Source organism: Astyanax mexicanus, chromosome 13 (assembly GCF_023375975.1).
Source record: "Astyanax mexicanus isolate ESR-SI-001 chromosome 13, AstMex3_surface, whole genome shotgun sequence".
Taxonomy (NCBI): domain Eukaryota; kingdom Metazoa; phylum Chordata; class Actinopteri; order Characiformes; family Acestrorhamphidae; genus Astyanax; species Astyanax mexicanus.
This window is the reverse complement of record NC_064420.1, coordinates 976,016-1,000,696: the sequence shown is the minus strand read 5'-3', so window position 1 is coordinate 1,000,696 and position 24,681 is coordinate 976,016. Positions and strand designations below refer to the sequence as shown.

Genomic DNA, 24,681 nt, shown 5'->3' with positions numbered 1-24,681 from the left:
CCTGCTGTGACAAGAAGGCCTACTATACAGCTCTGGAAAACACAAAAAAATAAAAGAGCACTTAAAAATGATGAGTTTCTTTGTTTTACCAAATTAAAAACCTCTGGAATATAATCAAGAGGAAGATGGGTGATCACAATCCATCAAACCAAACTCAACTGCTTGATTTTTTTTTGCACCAGGAGTGAAGGCATAACAACATTGTTATACAAATGCGGTGTGTTAGACTGGTGGAGGAGAACATGATGCCAAGATGCATGAACTTTTTTTCTTCTTTTTTTGCAATATTTGAGGTCTGGAAATGTTGTCTGTAGTTTATAGAATAAAACAGCAATGTTCTTTTTACTCAAACATCTATAAATTGCAAAATCAAAGAAACTGAAAATGAAGTGGTCTAATCTTTTTTATTTATGTAAACTATAATAAACTTCTCAAGTGCTTCACAATAATTATCCTTTGTTTTTTTTTTTTACTTTTTGTAAAATAATGGGAAATATTATAAGAAATAGTGAAGACCATTTCTTGATGCAACATTTCTTCACCAGCTTAAAGGTTCTTCAGAAAAATGTTTCTTTTTATATAGATCCAAAAGTGGTTCCTCTATGGTTCTGCTCAAATAATATATTATAGCACTTTATTTATTTACTTATTTATTTTAATATTGCATTTCGCTTTTTACTTCAGGTCATCATCCCCCCCTCGCTTATAATGACCTCACTCCCCAGATCATAGGAGTGGTCCAAAACCTGCTGCCTTGGGTTAATAAAAGCTCACTCAGATGAAGGAGATGTCCGGCTATTGGCCCACAGTTAGAGGGCACGTCATCCCCCATCCATCACAGATCGAGTGATTCTGGTCACTGTGAGGCATGTCCGTCCACGGTTCGGGCCATCCGTAGATGGGGCTACCACGGGGTTCAAGGCTTTGGCCGGACGGAGGCTGCCACGAGGCGGGAGCGTGTCATGGATTCTTACCAAGAGTTCACGTGTGACGGGAGAACGGGAATACCCTTCCCCGCAGGAAACTGCGCGAGCGAGGCCAGGCGCGAAGATCTGGACCAAAGGACTAGTTCAGAACTCCGGTTCAGGGTGGAGGGTCGGTTCCTCGCGGACTTTGCCCACCACTGTTTCCCACCTCTAACGGACAACGACCCCAAAAGCTCTCGGGACCTGGTTTGCGCGGGCTCGAGCGCACCCCCCTTCCCCCAGAATGAAGTGGGAGACTTCTATTGCCCCGGTCAACCCCAAGTCCCCTCCTTCGCGCGCGCTGGGGAGCAGAACCTCTCCGGAGAGGAGCACTGCCCCTCCTCACGCGCGCTCACAAGTCCGTCCGTTCAAAAGCTCGGACTGGTCCACTCACTCGCTCAGGTCCACCCGGAGGATGACCCGAGGAAACGTGCAGCGCTCGAGGACAACACCGAGCGCGCGCTTCCACTGAAGTTGCACGAAAACATCCAAAGTGGGAAAACTTTCGAGTGGATGAAGGTGAAACGAAGGCAGCCGCGAGGAGGTAAGTTTGCAAAGTTCCTGCAACTTTTTTATGGCATCCTAACAGGAAGGTGTTGAATTTGCCAGGAGTTCAAGAAATGCAATTAACTTATATAGCCTAGATTTGCTCATGTGATGTGTTTAATTCAATAACAACATTAATTACAAGAAAATCTGCATCAAGCTAAATGCTATTAACATTTTAATATTGTTGTTTTAAAACTAAAACAATAAGAGTTGTGATTGCTATTGATACACACGTAAAAATGTAATGGTAATTTAGGAGATCTTGCATAGATTGTCGAAATAAGAACCTGTTAACTGACAGAACTGACAAAAAAGTTTTTCCTGATCAAAGGATTCATCTTTATCTTGGAAAATACTTGTAATTGGTTCTGCTAAGAAAATGTAAAACAAAATGTAACTGTAGCAGCAGAATCATTCTTCTTTGGTTACAGGTCAAATAACCTATATTCAGTGCTTTATTCACTTCTAATATACTGCTTACATTGATTGTTCCTTGTATTGTTATATGATAAAAAAGCAAAATCTCTAAGACATGTTAATTGTTTTTACAAATAGTTCATAATTGCAGGCCTGTAAATACTCAAAGATTCAAAATGATTGGTTCTTAGCATTAGTTAAACAATTCTAATGGTGAGACTTATCTTTGAAAAAAAAAATGTTTATAGAAATATCTCTGTATTGTATACCAAAAGAGTTTGGCTTTCTATCCAATAACTTCTTTATTTATTTACTACAGCATAGAACCCTTTTTGCTAATCAACATGCAGCTAATCAACATAGAATATATGGTGCAGTTTCATATAAATGAAAGTGTATGTCAGTTTTGCCATTTAGAGATTAAACCACACAGTGTATGTATATGTGAAATGAAGCAAGCAGCAGAAGGGAAGAAAGTAATGAATGCCAGCCCTACTTAAGGCCAAACTCTTGGTCTACAGGCTTGGCAAGGCTTTCAAACCTCACTTTTACAGATTAGGCAACCCATCAAGGAAACAGAGTGATGAAAACCTTTATGGGAAAGCTTACAGGGTTAGAAATATCTAACAACTACGAGTGCTGGTTATCTATAACCTGTTCAGCCCACCCCCCACATGGCTCAGCGAAGAAGCAATGAAAAGACATCAGCAAAAAATCTTTTTTCATCTTTTTTTTTTTTGCAGGACCAAATTTCCATAGCACATCCCTCTAACACTGTAGAGGTTTCTCAGTACATTTGAGGGAGTCCAGCTCCCCCTAGCTCCCTGTCTATTTAGAGCCAAACAGCATCCAGTGAAAGAGGTCCCTCATCCCTGCACTTAACGCATGAACAATGAGTGTGATCAATTATCTGCTCTGAAAAATTGGAAAATAGTGGAAAAAAACATGTCAGCCATAATCCAGCTCTACTCCTGTGTTAAACGAAGCCTTCTGTGCTGCAACTCAGGTTTCAAATCTCCAAGATGTTTTCCCATTAGTTGTTACTCTCGCTGATACTTGACCTGTATTTGTCAGTAGAAATGTAGATTTGCTGTGAGGGCAGTGTGTTAACGTGGGGATCATCTGTCCTTTCGATCATAAATCACAAAGAAAGGCAATAACCCTTAAAAACCATGATAATCTGTATTTGAGATGTCATCTCCTTTAAAATCCGCAATCCACCATACATGTGGTGTCCACACTGTCAAGTGGAGGGCTGTCCTCACTGGCCAGGCTGATGATGTAAAATAACTCTGAGGCATATCCATCAGAGGAAAGGCCTTCTGGGGCCTGAGCACCAGACAGCTGTGGTCAGGAGATCTGGATGCTTGTGAAATCCCATACGCTGCAAATAGAGGCGAGGCCAGAGGCCCACAATCCGTTTAGCGCTTAGTTTAGGAGCATCTGCTGCTTGACGTTTTGGTGAACATCTACTCTACACAGCAAATTCAGTTTTTTTTTTGGAATAAACTCCCTGAGAGTTAATATCAACTTATTTTAAGTGTATATATATATGCGTGACCATCAAATAACAGTGTATGAGTTAAAGTAACTGTTTTCTGGGAGTTTTTGGCCTTTTAACTTTGTTCAGGTGTTAAATCTGAACTGTTGTGGGAGTTAAAATATTTGTCCCATCTAGTGTAAAATTCAGCTCTCAGCTGCTAGAGTTAATTTTAACATCAACACCTTCACAGTGTTTACAATTAATGCAAATAATTGTGTTGTTAAACAAATTGTTTTTGTTTAATTGCATGGCAACTTTAATCCTGCATTGTAGTTCTCAGAGTGCATTACAGCACTTTGTCACAATTTACAGTGCAGACGATAACTTAAGGTAACTTGCTCTTATAGCCAACAACACATCAGCGAGACAAACAACCATTATATAAAATATAATGAAATACCCCATGGAAGGAAGCCCTGGTGGGTAAGACTACACACTGATGGTAAACTAGGATTGAGAGAGACGCCCGTTAGAGAGTTCAGTCACGCTCCTCAACACTTTGGAATAAACTCTAAAATAAAGTGAAACTCTACACCACCAAACAGTTAGAGTTTCCCTCAACTCAACTTGCAGTTTAAGTTAGAGAATAAACTCAGACAATTCAACACTTTCACACATTTTTGTTTGACTCTTGATTTTTGAACTCTGTGTCTCAATGCAATCTGAAAAAAGGAAAAGCCTTTTAACGTACAGTACTGTGCAAAAAATTTAGGCACCAAAGCAAATTACACTTATCCATTTATCTCAGGAATACAAGTGTTTTTACCTGAACAAGAAATTGTTATTTTTAACTATAAGTATGTTATATCCTGTGAACCGAGCTGAAGAACAAAGTGTAGAGATTACAGATTTGTCCTGGATGCTCCTCAGCCAGCATGTGTGTATTATGTTCAGTTCCGTCAGCAGCTCACCTGATTTACCACATTTGCCAGTTATTTACCAAACCAGGTGTTGATTAATATGATGAGAACTAGAAATAACATTTTCATGTTCATGTTACTCAAACATAAACCTATAAATAGCAAAATCAGAGAAACTGGTATAAATAAATATAAATAAATGTTATGTTATGGGCCTGTTGTGAGTATAAAGCTATTCCCCCTTGTGGCTAAATCCTGTACCATTTACAAAGCATTTTTAAAAGCACAGATCTTTTTTGTATTTTTATAACGCTGTTATAACTTGCATGAGGCCTACAGCACACACGGTTTGTTTTCATAGAAAAATTGCCACCCACAGCTTGTGCCTCATAGGTGCCTGATTGACCTCATGCAGTTCAGCTGCATGAGCACCACGGGGTAGGAAGCGTTTCCTATTGGCTATGGTGCTACAATAGCACATTCTTAACTGCTCAGTACACTGAAAAAAATGATGCTTTAAATTTACTTAAAAAAAAGTTATGCAACTTTCTACATTTGCTTTTTTTAAGTAAGTTTAGTTTCAGTCAATCCTTTCTTTTACTAAACTTTACTTAATTAATGAATGTAATATATGTAATACATTCTTTTTAGTATACCACATGCCATCCATAATATTGTATAAATTAAGTAATTGTAATTAGGGAATATTGTATGCAGAAATTAAGTAAATTAAGAAATTAAGTTTACTAAAAGAAAGGATTGATTGAGACAGTTCTGAGACTTGGTCTGTTTACAAAATAAATCTTTGAGGTTATGCAAATATTTGAATTTGTGTTTTAACTGCAAATATTTAAGTAATATTGTATAAATTAAGTAATTGTAATTAGGTAATTAGTAAACATTTAAGTCTTGAAACCGAGTTGAAGTAACTTAAATTTATCTGAAATTAAATTTACTTAAAAAAAGCGAATGCAGAAAGTTGCAAAACTTTTTTAAGTAAATTGTACGCATCATTTTTTGAGTGTACAGTTTAGAACAGTTTAGCAGCCTAACTTAGCTTAAAGAGGCAATCAGCTCTGATGGTATAACTCGCCTGGAAATAAATGATCAATTACGAATCGCAGATGTGCCACGGGTTATTTGTCTAGCTGGGTAATGTTGGCATATCTCTCAAAACATCTCTCCAATTCAAAACATGCATAAAAGCTTGCACCATCTCTGCTGTAACTGAATCTCCCAGCGTTTCGTACGTATTCCCACTGCGTCATTCTTCAATTACGCTCTGACAGCACCTGAATTACTGTGGGCTGGATGCCCAGATGACTGAGGCGATCTGTATCGATCTCTTCCCCCTTTTCTTCTCCTCTCTCTCAGGCCTTATAGTGAACCTCGTCATCCCCCTGGCTGCCTGGCTGGCCTTCTCCAAGTGGCCCACTCCAACTCATTCCTCAAATATTTAGTTTGATTCCTTTATGCCTTTTGGCTGCTGCCAAGTCTATCAATTCTATTACCCAACGCCACATTTGTCAGTGTTCATGTGCAATTTTTTGCCTTTTTCATGAATTCTGCAGATGGAAATTCCTTAATTACTTCATATTTCCCACTTAAAACACTGCGTTCGAACGTGCCTGTGTGTATTAGGGGTGAACCACTTTTAAAACCACTTTTTCTTATGTCTTTTTATTTAGACAGTCAGATTTGACCTGTTTTTTTAGTAAAATGAGAAGAGGATCAAAATTATGACCAACTGTGACCAAGAGCTGTCATACACATAACATATATGGATCATTACCATGCTATCTGCAGAAAACATAATATAACACCACATAAAAGACTATATAATATCTATAAGGCGCAATCTCTAAATGCGCATGCTGCTCTTGTACTGTAGAGGTTGCCTGAAGGTGGCTGAGGTTAAGCCATGAGCTGCCACTTAAGCTATAGCTTGATCAATTATGCTAATGAACCCAGAAACAAAGAGAATGGCTGAGCTTCACAATAGCTTTTCTTGTCTTGTCTTAGCGGACCTTCGCCAGGTGCTTTGTCAGGTAAGAAAGAACAGTATAAATTTACACTTTGAGTTTTGAGTTTCACCTTCATAATTTAAAGGGGACTCTATCAATTTATTCAAATTTCTCAATTATTCAGCATTTGAAAGAGTTAAAAAAAAGGTCATTTGGAGTTGATTTGCTTAAATACACTGTAGACTGTAGAGCAACATACAAACTGCAATAAATAGACGGTAACAGTAAATAGAACCTGGGGTTACAATGCATACAAATTAAAGGAAGCCTGAATTTATGAGCTTTTTTTGAGCAATTTTTAAATGCAATTTTAAAATGAATAGTCAACCTGACAATTTTTTCATTGCAATGCTTTGAATAATATTCTTCAGTGTTTGGAGGCATTTAATCCTTTTTATACGTTTTTAGATCACCACCACTCGGAACAACTGTAAACTGTGAACAAATGTTCAACAAATGTTAAGCGTATTTGGTATCTTCAACATCCTCCACATGGTAGACTTGGGTTAAATTACCTGGATGGCTAAGCTGGCCATGCTACACCAATAAGAGTCCATGGGCAAGACTCTTAATCGCTTCAGACTTAAATGCATAGTATTTTAATTGGATAAATCTGCTCGTTGGCTTTTCATGTTATATTCACAGTATTTAAAGTATTTTTCTGATTCTTATATCTAGAGCAATGCACATTTAAATTGAATTTGAATGATGTTAGACAGGTAGATGTATGTAGTGTGATGCAATGTGGTGTACTTCCCTCCACAAGGAATTGAGCTCTAGTCTGCCACAGGTATAGTGGTTTAGTTATTATGATCCACTATGCTACACCAAATAACGTTAGCCATATTAGCTTTTTTGATTGAACTGTTTCATTAAAGCAGGTCAGAATACTAAGTGAAATCAATACAAATTCAGCAGATGTTTGAACAAAAATGAGAAACAGTCTAGAAACCATAGCAGCTCCAAACCATGCCCTAGCTAAAAGTGGAATGTGTGTTTATGTCTGGGAGTCTGTGTTGCTCATGGGAAGCTTCCCCCAACCATGCATCACCACTCGGCAGAATGTGTACCGTAAAGGAATGCAAAAGTTCCTGCGAGCTTAATGAAAAAAACACACTCACTGCGCCAAACCACGTTTACAAGAAGGAAAAAAAATACAAATTTGGTGTACAGAGCTTCATGTGTGTATGATACACTTGAGACATATTAGACATATTTAGCAGCAGCTCTGTCTTCTCAAGCATTTTCTTCTGTGGTCTCATAAAAGACTTTTAATTTAATGAAAATCAAGGAATTGCTTTAAATCAAGCACAATACAGGGTTTTTTGGCAGAATCTGAAATAATGATAGCCAGTGCTAGAGTACTAGAGTAATTCCAAAGAAAAATAATTATGTAAAAAACCTTAAAGTGGCTTAACCCTCCTGTTATGTTCATTTATCAGGAACAGCAATGGTGTTCCAGGGTCATTTTGAACCGATGCATCTTTAGTGATCCAAAAGATGATCTGAAACCCCAAAAATCCTTACAAGCAGTGTAAATATTCCATTATTAACTCCATTGTGTTCCTTACCTCTAACAGTTTATGCTTAAATTAGGATAATTCACTCGTTTTTCATAAAAATGAAAATACAAGTTCAAAGTTTTTTTAACGTTTCACTACTTTATTACATTTAAAGACCAACATATGCAACAATAGTTTTACAAAACATTGAAACATAACATTGCAATTTTGTTTTAGTTTTTGTTTTTTCAGGGGGTGGTTGTTTGCAAATATGTGAGATGAACCATTTTCATATTATTTTATATGTTGATTAGACTAATTAAGGCAAGCAGAAGAAGTTTTATACTGAAAAAAAAAACACTTTTACCTATTTTTCCTAGAGTTTCAAACTTTAACACGGCTCAAACTCTTCCCATTTACACTTTTCACAAGATAAGATGGATTTTCTTTACATTTGTAAGGGAAAAGTAGTTATTCAAAGAAAGTCTAGTGGCACTCCAATGTTTATATCCTTTTTTCCACCTTGCTCTGCATTAAATGTCTTAAACAATGGAGTAAAACAACTTTAAAGAACTTAAAGAAGTAGAGATGGCATAGCTTGATTGCATCTCATTGCTGATATGTTGGATAAATAACAGCCAATAGTCCAGTGCACAGAGGAAGTGTTTTTCTAAAAGACCCCCCTGACACACAGTGATGGACGGTAACTGCCTTCCCTATACTTCCCCCATCCTCCACTGTTTCACAGTCAGCAGTAGTGGTGAGGTGGAGTTCAAGAACAACCAGAACAATGTGGCAGATCACGTTTCAACACTTACCAAGACCAAAGACCACTTGAAAATGACCTTCACCATCATGGTATCAGTTTTAATACATAATCAGAACTGTTTATTTCATACAATCACTCTAAAAAGTGATTCTGTGTTTTAGTCAGTGAAAACTAATATTATTAAGTGGAGTGAACTTATCGGCCAGTATAACTCAATAAAATGAGTTCAGAGAACTTCAACCTGAAAACTTAAAAATGTTGGTTGAACCAATGAAAAAATGTAATTTGAACCAACTTTTAGTCAGTACCTGTGTCAATGCTCTTTCTAGAGTGTTGGTTCATGCAGCTTTCCTATAGGCTCCTGGCACCATATATCTGCATATTGGGTGTGGCCTCTTCCTTACTTACCATCTTTGTGTTGTCTGTTGCCCAAAGCTACCTGATCCTAGGCGTGCAATATTATAATATAATTTGATTGCCAGGCCTCAGTGTTTGTGGGCTGTAAGAGCATTAACTTTATTCTGTGTTTCTAGTGATCACAGTATGCTGGCTTTGAGCTACAGAGTTCACTCTTTGCTGAGTTTACTCCAGTATTATACTGTCAGTATTTGCTGTTAAATAATAATATACCAAATATGTTGAGAATACCACATTGAGTTAACTCAGCCTTTTAAGGCAGCAGGAGAACTTATATTGCTGAGTTTAAACAACTTCAAATGTTTTACATTGTACTTTAAAATTATGAAGCACGTAATTAAGTAGGATAAACTGGATAATTTAAGTTGATTTGCCTTAAATTTAAGTTGAGATAATGAAAACTGTCAACTTGAAAGTAATCAAATAATTACGTTGAGCTAACTTAAAGGAATTGTGTTGATCTAACTTGTTTACTTAATTTGTAAAAACTTAATTTATTTATGTGTTACCAATTGAAGTAATTTTTTTAAGTTGGTCCAACAATTCTCTTTTTTCAATAACAAATGAGAAATATCAAAGATCATCCAATTGGAATGGGGTTAACAGCAGGTTAACAGCAGTAATGTCCCAGATATCGTGCTCAAGTAGGGCTTGTATAAGTAGACCAACCTCACATGGTGGAGCCCATTGCATCCACGTAGAATTTAGGTGGGCTGTAATAATGGTGGTCCATTTTGGAAGCCCAACTGAGACCAGAAAACATTTAGATATTGACATAAGCCCAGAATTCCTACATCATCGCATCCTTTTTGAGTTTGAGAGTATGTCAAACTTTAGAAGGGGGTTGTCCAATGTTCTAAACTGTTCACTGAGCAATGCACAGAATGCATATAGGACACCCTTTTTTGGATCTAAAGTTATTTTTGTGTTTTACACACTTTTAAGAACATGCGTCTTTAAGGAAACAAACATGTATAATATGGCATTATTCAATAGGGTTCAAGTTCCCTTTTAAGCTCGTTTTTATGGGTATCAGTTATATATAATTATATATAATTTGTATATAAATGTATATTAGTTCAAGGTACAATCTCAATTATTTGTTAAGTCATTTGCTTAATTTGAGAACAGGAATCCACTTTTGGATGCAAATGTTGTAGAACATTACGAATGAATAGTATCAATAATATTACTAAAAGGTAAACTCACCTTTATACTGTACATGGTAGCAAACTTTTGCTTTTAATGGACATACTCCTCAATTGGAAGTTCAATGTTCAAAGTAGATTAATGCAATGATGATCAATAATTTGGTAATGAGTAATTTGTTGCAATGGACAAATAAGCGAATTAAGCAAATGCAATATATAAATGTTGAAATTAAAAAAGAGAAAGCTGGGATTAAGTAAAAGTGTTGTATATACATTGTAATGTGTGTATGCTGATAGTGATGTACTGGAGAACATCTGCAAATAATTATTTGTTCAATTAAATGTTACATTTTGTCCACAAACACAACTGTAAGCATCATAATAATTTGGGAAATATGCTTGATAGCCACCAGAAGGCGGTTTGACGGTTTGATCTTCAATTAGAGAGACCGCAAACTGTTTTAATCCAAATTACATTTCGCTGCCATATGTTCGGGGTGAGCCAACTTCTAATTGTTTTGTAGACGAGCTAAATCCTGATGGCAAAAATTAATATAATGAATTATAATTGAGGCTAATTGTCACAGTTGGCTTAAGTACACATTTTAAAATAAGGATCCGAAATTGATTTGTGGAAAATCTTTTTGGTAGAAGTTTAAGTTTACGTGGAAGACCTGTAAATAAAGTTTCAACTTTAAAATGATTCCTTTTCCGAACTTCGACTGTAAGGTGACTCACCTGGAATATAGTATACCTCCAAATATTAACTAAAACTTTCAGTCTTGATCACTAATTGCTATTTTATTTTGTGTTTCCACAGTCGGAGCATCAGTCTGTGGACATGGTCTCCTCGGACAGGTGTTCTGTGGAGGAAAAAGCAGTAGCAATGACTTTAGTTCGGGTCAACCCGGATCTCCGAGGACCAACTTCAGCACCAAGCAGTTGACAGAGCTGGAAAAGGAGTTCCACTTCAGCAGGTACCTGACGCGCGCGAGGCGGGTGGAGATAGCAAGCTCCCTGCAGCTCAGCGAAACCCAGGTGAAGATCTGGTTCCAGAACCGGCGCATGAAGCAGAAGAAGCTGCAGAGGGAAGGTCTGGGACGAGAACAGGAGCGCGTTCAGGACACTAACGGAGCAGAGCCGCACTCACCTCCAGAGAACAGTTAAGAAGTTAGAGGATGTTTTATTGGCTGGAACTGTGAGATAAAAACACTAAAACAAAAGCGAAAGATGGGTAAATCAGAATTACGAAGAGACTCGAAGAGAACTGAATCAAAATCAGGAAAAATACTGCTCACCTGCTGACTAATCCCAAAAGTTTTAAATAGCCTAATCTTTAAACGCACTTTATTAATCATATACATAAAAAAATGTTCAACTGTATATTTTTTTATTTGATTCTTGATTTTTTTTTCTTGTATTTACGCTTTCGTTTACTTTCGTCTGCTGGTTACAATCTGAATTTTATTTGTAGTTATATCGTTGTAATTAATACATGCCCCTGTTATAGCGTGTAACTTTGTCCGAATAACGGATGAAAATTATTCCATATATAAAATAAAGGTTTAAATATATAAAACGATATTTTATACATATTTTATACATTGCAATATTAATGCAGAACAGACATTCAAAGAACCAATGATAAAACACACACACACAGACACACACTCGTTTCACACGTTCCATTTGCATTATATCACTGTAGCTGACAAGACAACCCCAGTATTGTGTCGACGCTTTTTGACATAAATTGACATAATACGCTAGTTGTTCTTCACATTATGTCAAAGTTTCATGACGAATGAATTGGCCAATATAAATTAAGTAAAACTACTTATTTCCTTACGATTACAATTATTAAAAGTTAAAAATATTTTTTTTCCTGCAAATTTTGGCATATAGCCTATATTTTAACACACTCATTTGTTTTTCACACAACCTACCTCTAATAAGTATTTATATTTTATGTTTGGCGAATCTTTAACTTAACTTTACAAAAGAAATAAAAAGAAATCTCAACTTTTTTTATGGAAGTAAATATATTACATTTAATTTAATTAATTTAAATAGCGCTTTTTACAACAAATGTTGTCACAAAGCACCTTTACAAAGAAAAAAACAGGTCCACTCCTCTCATGAGCGAGCAAATATATTATTCTAATATTTTATTCTAATGGTATCAAAACGTTCACACAATATAAACATCAATTCCCTGATTTACATGATATCAAAAATGAAAAAAAAAATCTAACATTAACTTAACTGTCACCTTAAACCCGTTAATGCCTTTTTATTAATGTTGAATAAATAAATCACGCGTAGCTTTTCAATTACTCAAGTACTTTACAATTTTAGGACTATTTTACAGCTTTAACTAATTTACTTCTTAAAACACATCAGCTTTATTCCTTTCAATTTAAAGTTTATTCGGTTCTAATCGGTCTTGACATTGTCGGCTCCAAACTTCTGTGCTGTAAATGTATGAAAACACCTCAGGCACACACTCACGTGCGAGCGCGCGCGCATTAGGAAGTTTTCTGTATGTTGTATGTGTCACATTCACGCGGTCAGTGCTTTTATCTAGGAATAAAGAGCGCTGCAACATGATCGCTGCTCCTCGTCTTTCTAACTAATGGCCAAACGCTGTCACCGAGCTAAGTGCCTCCACTTACCCGCGGATTTCCAGCTATTTATGGCCAGAACGGGGTTCAGCCGAGAGCCACGGGTTGAACCTGCTCCGATACCAACTTTTCATTTTCATGACATCAAAGCTGTGGAGCGGAGATGAAGAGTGTTGGAAGAGGGATGGAGTGATAGAGGAAACGTTCAGCCATTCACCTTCGTTTTAAGGGCTTAAGTGTAAGAGGATATAGTGTTTAGACCTGTTGGGTTGTTATACTGGCCTCCCTGTATATATATCAAGTTATCAAGTTTCTTTTTTTTTATTTCTCACCCAGAAATATGGGTAAACTTTCTTAGTTTTTAATAGAATAAAAACAATCCCAAGCAATTATAACATTTGTATTTGAAACAATGGAAACAATGTCATGATTAACTTCTATGTAGCCTGGAAGTGAAAACAAACAAACAAACAAATAAAAAACGACAAAAAATGAAAGACGGGGTTTTTACGTGACAGCGACGGTATACAGTAATTTTTTAACGCCTTAAAAACGAAACGCTACTCAAAGTGACAGTCTTTCCACGTTCCGAGGCCTCATTTCGACTGACATTAGCACTCAAATAATTGCTGGAATTATCTCATAAGCGCACGAGGCTTATCCTGATTTATGGCAAATGGATTTATCGACAGGTGGGTTAGACATATTGACTTTTAATTGATCGGGTTTGATGGGCCTCAGCTCTAGAAGCAAAAAGCGCACATCACATCACTGCAGTGCTAAGCACTGTAAAAATAATCATCAAAGTCATTATAAACATACAGTGCGAGTGTGAGCTAAAACCTTTAATGTATAGCCTTTTTTTAAAGGACCTATACACAATATAACACGTTCTATATTCTATGCATTATTACTGTGCATGCTAAAATTTTAATATTATCGACAGTGACCAAACTCATTGTTGCTTTCATTGCTATATTGTTAATATTGTTAATTTATTATCAATTCTCATTTTTTGTATGCTTGGAAATCTGTATACAGATCTGGAAAAAAGAGACTACTTAAATTGAAAGTTATCCAAAAGCAGTGTGTAAGACTATTGGAGGAGAACATGCCAAGATGCATGAAAACTGTGATTGAGTTATTCCACTAAATATTGATTTTTGAACTTTTAAAACTTTATATGAACTTTTGAGGTCTAAAAATTCTGCATATTTTGTCATTTCAGCCATTTCTCATTTTCAGCAAATAAATGCTCTAAATGACGTTATTTTTATTTGAAATTTGGGAGGAATGTTGTTCGTAGTTTATAGAATAAAAGAACAATATTCGTTACAATTTGTTTTAGAATTTTCAGAGTTGTATATTCATATAGAAAATATGATTTGTTGAAAGAAAATGTAAATACACTTAAATGGTAACTTTATATGAAGCAAGGAGATCTGAGAACTGCTCTGTTCCATATCTTACCATGGAAAACAACCCAGACTTAGCCAATAAAAAACCCAGCCCATATAAAAACACCACTGGGTGTGATTCTGCAGCCTCTACGGGGTGTTGTTGCTAAGTTGAGGTGCGCGCGAGCTGCATGAAGCGCCGCTGAGTCTTATTAGGCGCCTCTCCTGCCTCGGCCTGCTAATGTATGCATTTACTCCACAGTTCACCTTTCACCTTTTGACCCGGGCTTTGCCTCGGGACAGCGGTGACCCGGTCAGCGCGCGCTGACAGAAGGCTCCATTATTAATACGGGCTGAGCTCCGTGTCCTTGAGGACGATCCCACTGTATCAGAATGGCTCCAGGAACAGCTAACGTGATTAAACCCCTATTAAAACTTCTGCTACAGAAAAGATTTATTGAGCAAAATAATACAGCATGAATATAGCAGCAAATAGGAAGGAGAGAGAAATAAAGAAATAAAAAGGTTATTAGTATTATTGTTATTATTATTTATGCATGCATACATTTATGCATACATCTTATCATTAATGATAACAATAAGGATAATAAATAATTCGACATACTATGATGAGTATTAGATCTATAGACAGATAGATACACAGTAGCACAAACAACAATGATAGGGGTGGTACAGTATAGCCAAACAGAAATTACAAAAAGTACAACACAGTAATAATATAAAACTAGGCTTGAAAATGTAACTATACCTTATAAGATAAAGATACAAATAAAAAATAAAATGCTGTGACCTCAAGATAAGTATCTCCATAATGTTGCTATTATGAACAATACTTTTGTTGTTAACTGTTATATTTTACAATTGAAATAGTAATAATAATATGAATAAAATAACACGCCCAATAGGATTATGATTTTGTGATGACAAATATTATGATTATTTTTTATATTATATTATTCTATATTTTAATCATTAAAATAATGTTCTAACTAATACGAAGACAGCATGACTATTCATGAGGATTATTATGCTGTGTTATACATTTTGTCTTATTTTTCTGGTTTTCTGCTTGACAACTATGAAAAATTATACGGAAAAATTGAGAAGGAAATATGTCATAACTCTACTATTAGTGTTGATAGCAAAAACAAAAACATATATATTATTAGGTTAAACTGTAATTTATATAACTGATGTTAAATTATTGTTAGTAGTATACCAGTTTAATTATTTTATATTCCAATTAAATTTAATTTTAAGGTGGCCACCTCACCGAATAGAAACAGCTCATGATTTTTTTACATAGAAAAACGTTTTTGTTCTTTTTTTTTTTTTTGTTAAAGTTTAAAACCAGACAAGCAACACGTTTTATTTTTTCTCTTCCTCTCCGTCATAAACTTGAGGTCGTTTAAAGTTGAGATGGTTTTGGAATCAGTCATTTTGACATTTTCTTAAATGCTGATATTTGACATTTTCTTAAATGCTGATATGAACTGCAGGGCGTCCTGTTGCCCCCCGGCCTCCCTCTGGGGGGGTTAGCTGGGGCTGATGGCGGGTGCATGCCCGGGCAATTTCTACTTGTAGACGCTTCCCTTCGCTCGTCGCGTGTCAGTTTTTAAACAGTTCCAAAAATCCTCTTCGTCTCGCGCCACCCACGGAGCTCATTAGCTTTCACCTACACGAGCAGACGGCAATCTGAGCGCGCACTCAGCGCGCGCTTCATCCGCGTTACAAGCACTTTCCGAGGCTTAATGCCCATTCCGCCGGAGCGGGAGGCGCGCGCAGGGCGGAGAAGGCGATGGCACGGCGCGTAATCCTCACCGCACCGCTGCTCTCTGCTCGGTAATTGAGAGCGGAGCGCCATTAGCTCGCGCCGCAATCCGCCGCTGATGACCGGGCTCGCGCACCGCTTCTCTTTATTAGCCACCGAAGCAAGGCGCGCGCCTGAGCGAGCAGAATGGGTCTCTCCATACAAACCTATCACAGTGTGAGACATTTGCATACAATGCACTGGCTAGCGGTCTGGATAGAGCAGGCTACTTAAGGAGAATCAAAACACCAAAGTTTAGGAGAAAAACGCGACTTTAACGACTTAAAACGGTGCACTTGTTTCACTCGTTACACGGCATTCACGCGGCAAGTAATTCTCGGTTTACCATTCTCTAAAAGCTTACTTAAAAACAAATGTAACTTATTATTTTAAGATACAAAGCTTGTGGATTTATATTTGACAGGCCCAGCAATATAGACATGATATATAAGGCCATATATGCTCATATATAATAATATATCATTTATAGCATTTAAGTCACGAATAAGTAGGTTACCATATAACGTTACTGGATATATTTACAGTGAAGAAACATATGTTAAAATGTTTGAATATGGTGATATTATATTCCAGAGGTTTTCAATTGTATTTTCACACACACACACACACACACACACACACACACACACACACACACACACACACACACACACACATATGTATATATGAGATAAGGTAAGAATTGTTGTAATAATGGCCTAAATAACAAAAAAGTTGTCTTTTAATACAAACTACTAGTACATAGGAGGAGTTCTAGCCCTCAATATACAATCTTACTTTTTTAGGTTATATTATTTTGTTATATATTTTGTTTGCACTTTTTGGTACAGTTCATAATTTTCTTTCATATGTATGAAACTTAGAAAATCAAGCCCTAAATCAAGCTTTAGTTTTTATATTCTTAACATCACTGACCTTAAATTATACAGTGATGAATCTCCAGGGCCCACCCACCACCCTTATGATGAACACCAGGGTCATTGGTGGAATGGCAGCACTGTGCAGCAGCATTTCCTCCAGCACTAGTGAAAGGGCACAGCTGCTGCAGAACACTGTGCAGCTCAAAAAACAAAGTTCATGCAAAAAGAGACTAATAAACCTGACTAATAGTCAAATATGCCTGGTTGTGACATGCTGGTTGAACACAGACCAGAAATCCTGAGCGGATATTATGACAATATTCAACGTCTCCAGTGCTTTGACAGATGATGCCACAGTGTGGATAAAGTTGCAATGACATTGGATATATATGTATATTATTTTGCATCATTCATATATGTTTATATATTTTAAGCTCTTAATATTTCATATTTGAAATTATGGAAAAATAAAATGTATTACTTCTCAAAACAGTTTTCAAACTGTTGAGTTGCAGGTTATACACAGCATTAAATAAAAAGAGCCCAATTTGTTTGTGAACAAATGTTTTATTGGTTTTAACACATAAACACACACAAAGCTCCCCCCTTCTATCCCCCAGGGTGTGTTGATGAATTACAAAAAATTAGACTTAATTAGGACACAACACGAAATAAATTATAGTAGTGCACGTTTTCATAAAAACAAAAATCAAAGAAACAAAGAAAAGCAGAAATACATGCAGGTAAATGAGTAGAGTAGCTAGATAATACAAATACGAAGCATGCAGATAAGAGACAAATAAGACAAATTTTATCAAGAGCTTATTAAAACCCCCATAACAACCAAAGAGATAAAAAATAGCATCTCAATAGGGGACTCCATTGGGGACTCCATTGACTGACCATCATAAGTGTGCAATGCGGTGACTAACTGTTGGTAGTGATCTTTGCACAATGATAAATTAGCATAGTTGTGGGCAATCAGATTTTACAGGGATAGGAATTTGTTTGGAACACATTCAAAAGCCCAACAGCTCAAGTGATTGGCAGAAGAAAATGAAAACAAAATATTGTTGAATCTTTTAAGTTTGTGTCTTTGTCATTTTCACTTTTAAATGTAGTGGTAAAATGTATAGAGCCAAAAAGTAGGCGATTACCACAACTGGGAATGTGATCATTATCCTTAACACTAATTAAAGTTGATCAGTCAGCTGTTATTATTGGTTACTGGATGATTTAGTATCTTATTTCTCCAGGAAATAACTTTATTGGCCATATTAAAAACGTTTAAAGTAAAAAGTAGGTCTTCACGACAATTGGGAATGTGATCATTATCTGTAAGACTACGTAAAGAATGAAACAGAGGTCATCCAATTTTTCCAAAGTTTCCAAAATGGGATTTTAAATAAAGTTAGTCAGTCTGATCAGATTCTATTATTAGTTATTGGATGTTGAAGTACCTTATTTCTCCAGGAAATCATTTTAATAGTTATACATCCCTAACAAATTGTTTTATTTGTTTGTTTGTTTGTTTTTTTTACTGTACTTTAACAGAACTCAATCCAATGACAGACCTTAGGCTAAGTCAGCTGATATTATTGGTTCTTTAATTTTTAGCGCCTTATTTTCCCAGAAAATCATTTTAATGGTTATACAGCCCTGATAAAATGTTTTATTAGTTTTATTTACTTTTTTAGTAATTTATTTACTTCAACAGAACTAATGTCACAGCAGTGGTTGACTATCCAACATAACATAAGATTAAATAACATCAGTTAAAAGCATTGAACTAAAACTGATGGGAAAAGTGGGTAGAGAAAAAGTATTGTATAGGTGATTGATTGTGATTTGTGATTTGTGACATCGCCTCTATGACTGATGAAACAATGCCAGCTCTTAGCTGAAACTCTCTCTGTTGAAAACTGTGGAAAAGTGACAGAAATATGAGTGGAGAGTGAAAGAGCAGAGTCAATAAAGTACCTAGGTGTCAGTTTACTGAAGGTTTCACTCCTGCTGCTTAAATTTAACGGATGCTTCCCAAAATGGCTGATCGCTGTGTTGTAGTATCCTAGAGGACATACTATCCTCTTCCTCCTCCTCCTCCTCCTCCTCCTCCTCCTCCTCCATTCTCCTGGCTATATCTCTTCATCTCTTTATCTGGTAATATGCTTTCTCTTTCTCTCTTTCCTCTCTTTCTCTCTTTCCTCTCTCACTAACCTACGCATTGACTTAGTATCGCTTTCTCCAGCCCAAACAGGAGGCTGTGAGATGAAGAATGGCCGCCCATTTGTTGGTTGTCAGTGGGCCGCGTGGAGAGCCGTATAGGTGGGCACGCGTGGAGCCGGGAGCACACGCACAGACCTTGTATCTCCTCTCCTTTACACGACTCCTGAGAACAGATGTTTGGGGACAGCTTACAGCCTCAGCGAAAATCTGTGTGCAGAGCAAACAGCAGCACTCAGCACTTCTGGGGCTGGGGGGAAGAAAATGGGCTCTGGGGTTGGTGGTGGGAGGGGAGGACGAAGAGAGAGAGAGGGAGGGAGGGAGGGAGGGAGGGAGGTATGAAGAGAGAGAGGAAGAGAGAGAGGGAGGAAGGGAGGAGATGGAGGGAGGACGAAGCTCCAAAAGCAAAGAGTCAACAGCGAGACACAGGAGTCAGAAGCAGAGTTTAAACGCCATGTTTGTTGTCGGTTTAGCTCTTTCTCAGTGGTGTTGGATGCTGGGAAGATGCAGCACTGTAATAACGCTTCAGGCTCTGAACACAAATTGCTTCTTTATTGCTGCCTACAGATGATACCGGCCAGGTCACACCGCCCGGCTGCTAACCTGCTCGCCAGACCATAATTCAACACTGCAGACTGTAGGAAGAATAATGTGAAATGTAAAAAGAAATGTATGTAGTTAGTTTAAGATTATTATTATTATAGCAACTATCCCAGTTAGCCTCTATTCAAATAAGAAATAAGCTATAGCAAAGAGCAGAGACTAGAAAATTACACTATAGCACACTATTATATACTATACTATACTACACGTATACTATACAAAAAGTGTAACCACCAGGTCATTGATTTAAAGAGCACTTTTCTGGTTCAAACCTGTTTTTCTCACTTTGCCTAAAAGCAAAAAATAACTTGAAATAAATCATTTAACTCAAATGATATTTTTTACTTCATTTCAAAGGTTATGAACATCATCACATCAGATCACTCCTCCTGGAGTTTTTCTGTCAGTAAGTCTCACACTCTTCCCATTGGCTCCCGTCACCACTATTACACGTAAAGGGGCGTGGCCTCCCTCACCATCGTTGTGATGTTGTTCTCCTCGGGGTATCTTCTCCTATAGCTACTTAGAAATAAAATTGTCACATTGTTCCAGCCTGACTAGCATCTCAACAATTAATTTAAGTTTATCCCATTATACACAGTAGTTTGCTGTGAAAATCAGACTTTGAAAGATCCTTGTTGATTAAAAACACGTGACTCACAGATATGTACTATTGCATTATTTTCTCTTGATAAATAAATAAATAAATAAATAAATGACTAAGTCTATTTTTTTGTCTTGTTTGTTCGATTGGGTTGCTTGTTTGATCTACTTTTGGGATTTTGAGAAAATCTTATTAAGTTTTAGTTTAATTGTATGCCAAAATATACAATTGACTAAATAATAAGGGTTTTACAAACTTTTAAACACCACTTTAATCAGACTTACTAGTCACAATAAGTTAATCGTCGACTATTGACGAATAGGTAGGATAGTTGAGCATGTTGCAAAATTAATTCCTTGGAAATGCATGAATTCCAGATGTTATATCTGTTTACTGTTGATATTAGAATGCAAAAATACAACAACAAATTACATAAACATTGCTCAAAAGGTTTTACTAATTGTACTCAGCAGTTTATTGACTTATTGTGACTTAAAAATATATACTCAAAAACACAAAACCTTCAAACATATTTAAATTAACTTGCATTAAAAGTACTCTCCCACATGCACTGTGCAATTACACATTCTCACCAGAGAGGTCTCCAAATCGCCAAAATGCATTAACTGCTGCTTTAAGTGTTAAAGGTACAATAAAAGATTTTTCTTTTTCTTTTTTTAATTTTCTTTTCCCCCAAACATCCACATGACAGGGGCGCTCAGCAACTTGTGAGGGTGGGCTTCAGCATCTAAGCTGCATCACAGGCATAAATAAAGACAGGCCTCTGCAGTGCATTCTGGGAATACGGCGCTGACCTCTACGGTGCAGCTCTGCGGTTTGAGTTGCCCTTTGGAAAGTTGCAGGCTGGCATTATGGGAGAGAAGGTAAAAAGAGATAAGGTGGAACGTTGCCGAGTCTGCAGAACCATATCTGGCCAAATCGAAACAGCAGAATTAAAAGGCACACAGTACAGTGTATAAACACACACACACACACACACGCACACACACATTTTGGTGCAAATTAACAAAAGGAGAGAGGCGTAGGGCCAGCCTGCACAAAAAGATAACGTTTTTGGGGCACGGCGTGAGAGAACTGTGCACATTTTGTTCGTGTTTAGGCTGATTCGACACATTTTCGTGTGGCTAATTTGCTGGTACATGATGTACTATGTTTACCTTTCTTCCTTTCTTTCTTTCTTTTTTTTCCTCACTCATGTTTAGTGTGCAGGCAGAGCTGAGTGTAATTAAAGCAGCAGCAGCAGCAGCAGCAGCTCACGCAAGCATATTCCCACCTTCCTCCACGTCTTCAGACCAGATCTTCACACTCTTCTCCTCCTCTCCTCTCTTTTTTCTCTCCTCCGTACCACGGAAACGGCGAGGAGAACCCGCAATTCTTCCATTCGTCTAAAGTCAACACGCCACCCGAGCCGCCCTGGGTGAGGTTGCCATGGCAACACACGCACACAGACATATGGAGAGGGGCAAGGGAGGTGGGGGTGGTGGTCGTGGAGGTAGGAGATGGGTAGAGAGGATAAAGAGGAAAAAAGGAGAGAAGAAGAAGGGTACTCGAGGATGCTCTCTGTCTCTCTGTCTCTCTGTCTGTCTGTCTGTCTTTTAGATAAGCCGCTCTGCTCCATCCGTCAGTCTCAGCCTCGGTTCTGAATAGAAGCCCAGTTCGTGAACTTTCCCCAAATCGAGTCTCTGCACAGCCATTACCTCCATACATCCTCCATCTCCTTCCCCCTGCAGAGAGGACAGGTGCCTCCCCCTTCATTACCAACAGCAAATGGGCCGAAATGGACAATATGGGTAAAATACCCAACAGGCGGAGCTGGACCCAAAAAAAAGGCTAATTGTACTAATTCAAATTCACCACAGAAACCAATGAGTTGCAAGGATGATTTCTGAACTCCTAAACTTGTTATTTCAGCCATTTCTCATTTTCTGCAAAAAAAAAATGCTCTAAATGACTTTTGAATGATTTTTATTTGGAATTTGGGAGAAATCTGTAGTCTGTAGTTTATAGAATAGAATAAAACAATAATGTTCATTTTACTCAAACTCATGTGACTATAAACACAGCTAAATCAGAGAAACTGATTCAGAAAATTAAGTGATTACTAAATAAACTAAATCAAACTAAATCAATATTTGGTGGAGTAACCCTGGTTTTTAATCACAGTTTTCATGCATTTCGCATGTTCTCCTCCACCAGTCTTACACACTGCTTTTGAGTAACTTTACGCTGCTTTACTCCTGGTGCAAAAATTCAAGCAGTTCAGTTTTTTTTGGTCAGGTGGTCCAAATAAGAGAGGACCCAGGTGCTTCATCGGGACATTGTTTTATTTTTTTATTGCACTTTCACACCTTCATCTTCTCTCTTTCTCTCTCTCCCTGTATTTCTTTTATCCTTTCTTCCACCATTACATTCAATATCATTTGTCTTACCCTCTCTCTCTCCTTCCCTCTCTCTCTCTCTCTCTCTCTCTCTCTCAGTCTTTTTGACCTGCTCTCCAAGCCGAAACCAAGGCGTGACCTCCAGGTCTGTAGAGGTCAAGTGATACAAGGTCATTGGCGGGTCAGCCGAGCTGACTGGCTGACCTCCGCAAGGACTTCTGCCTGCAGCCAATCAGCTGCCACCTCGGCACTGGCAGGCAGTCACAGCAGCGCGAGCCGGCTGAGACATCGGCAGGGAGATGATTAATGATGCTTTTAGTACCTGTTTAGAATGAAGCTGTCCACACCACACTGTAATTACCCACTCCCAGGCGGCAGCTGCCCAACATAATTGCTTTTTGTTTGTTGACCTGGTTTACTGCAGAGAAAGATGGCTTTCCGTAGGTGAAGTGTGCAGTATGTGCGAGTATGTGTGTTTTAGAGTGAAAGTGCCAGAGGGTAGAGGTAAGCCAGGCTGCGCATGTCTGTGTGTGTGTGTGTATAAGTGTGTGTGTAAGTGTGTGTAATTGTGAGTTTAGCCAGTTATCTTGCATGCTTTCAGCGTTTTCAGCTCCGTATCTGATCTTCCTGGTGTCTTCAAGGCCCAGCGGCCGACACACGTGAAGTTCGGTGGGCCGAGAGGAATTTTGTGTTTTATTTTGCAAAGTGCTTTCGACCGTTTCTCATTTTTATGAGAGTCCCTGGCAACCGTGAAACTAAAAAGTAAACAGGAGACCGGAATAAATCCGGAACGAAGTTTCTAAACGAGCAGCTGTGATTGTAATAAGTAATATGAAATAAACAGAGAAATGAACGAGCGACGCTCCCCTCCTCCTCCATCAGACCATCCGTCTTCAAACAAACCCTTATTTTCGTCAGAGAGCACTTTGGCTGTTTACACGGCTGTAAACACGCCGTGCATTTGGTCGCACATGAATCAGTCGATGATGAACCCAGATCTCCAGAATGCTGGAAGAATGCTGGATTTCTCAGGAGTGGGCGGAGCTTTTTAAACAGAAATCATAATTAGGCCTCAAAAATGGATGGAGAGTCTTGGACTACACCCATATTGTTTGGAGAGAGAAGGAGCAGGAATCATGGGAAATTATATTTCTGCAGATCTATAATGATCGATTAGCTCATGCTGGCGAGTTTGTTTATTCGTCTTATTGTTAACCCTTTGTTTTATATGTATAGTCTTTGTTTCTGTAGCCTTACAGTGTTTGTTTTACTACCCAATAGTGATTATTCTTTGTTTATTAATTATTGACTTAAGGAAACTTTGTAAGTTACCTATAAAGGGTTTGTAAATGGCTTATAAATTAGTTTATCAATAAGTAATTAATTAGATAAATAGATAAACATCTTAAAAGCACCAATAAGCAGTTAAATACCACATAAACAGAAAAAGCAACAGCTATCATCAACATGCTTTTTTCATCAGTCAGCGTTAAAAATAGGCATATTATGCAAAACTCTTATTCATTTATTTGCATAATTTATGTTTTCTTCTGTTCAATCAGCTGAAAAAAGGATAGTATCAGGAATCATTTGTTCTATGAGCTGTTTGGATGCTCCTCCCTTTTTATGATGTCACAATAAGGAAACTTTGGCTTCGACTATGAACCAGATCTCCAGAATGCTGGAAAAATGCTTGTTTTCTCAGGAGTGGGCGGAGCTTTTTAAGCAGAAATCATAATTAGGCTGCAAAAATGGATAGAGAGTCTTGGACTACACCCATATTGTTTGGAGAGAGAAGCACAGGAATCATGGGAAATGATTCTCCTGCAGATCTATAATGATCGATTAGCTCGTGCTGGCGAGCGCTCGGCGTAGACACCGCCGATTTGAATTTGCTTGCTGGCAGGTCTCGCCTGCTTTCA

At 37.6% G+C, this 24,681-nt stretch overlaps 1 protein-coding gene across 1 annotated transcript; it reads left to right on the top strand.

Moving 5' to 3' along the window:
• Positions 1-743: 743 nt before the first annotated feature.
• On the top strand, positions 744-14,104 carry hoxc1a (homeobox C1a). The gene is made up of 2 exons (XM_015603085.3): positions 744-1,509; positions 11,018-14,104. Exons 1-2 carry the CDS (start codon positions 963-965, stop codon positions 11,362-11,364), a joined length of 894 nt encoding a protein of 297 aa, XP_015458571.3. The 5' UTR covers positions 744-962; the 3' UTR covers positions 11,365-14,104.
• The last annotated feature ends 10,577 nt before the right edge of the window (positions 14,105-24,681 follow it).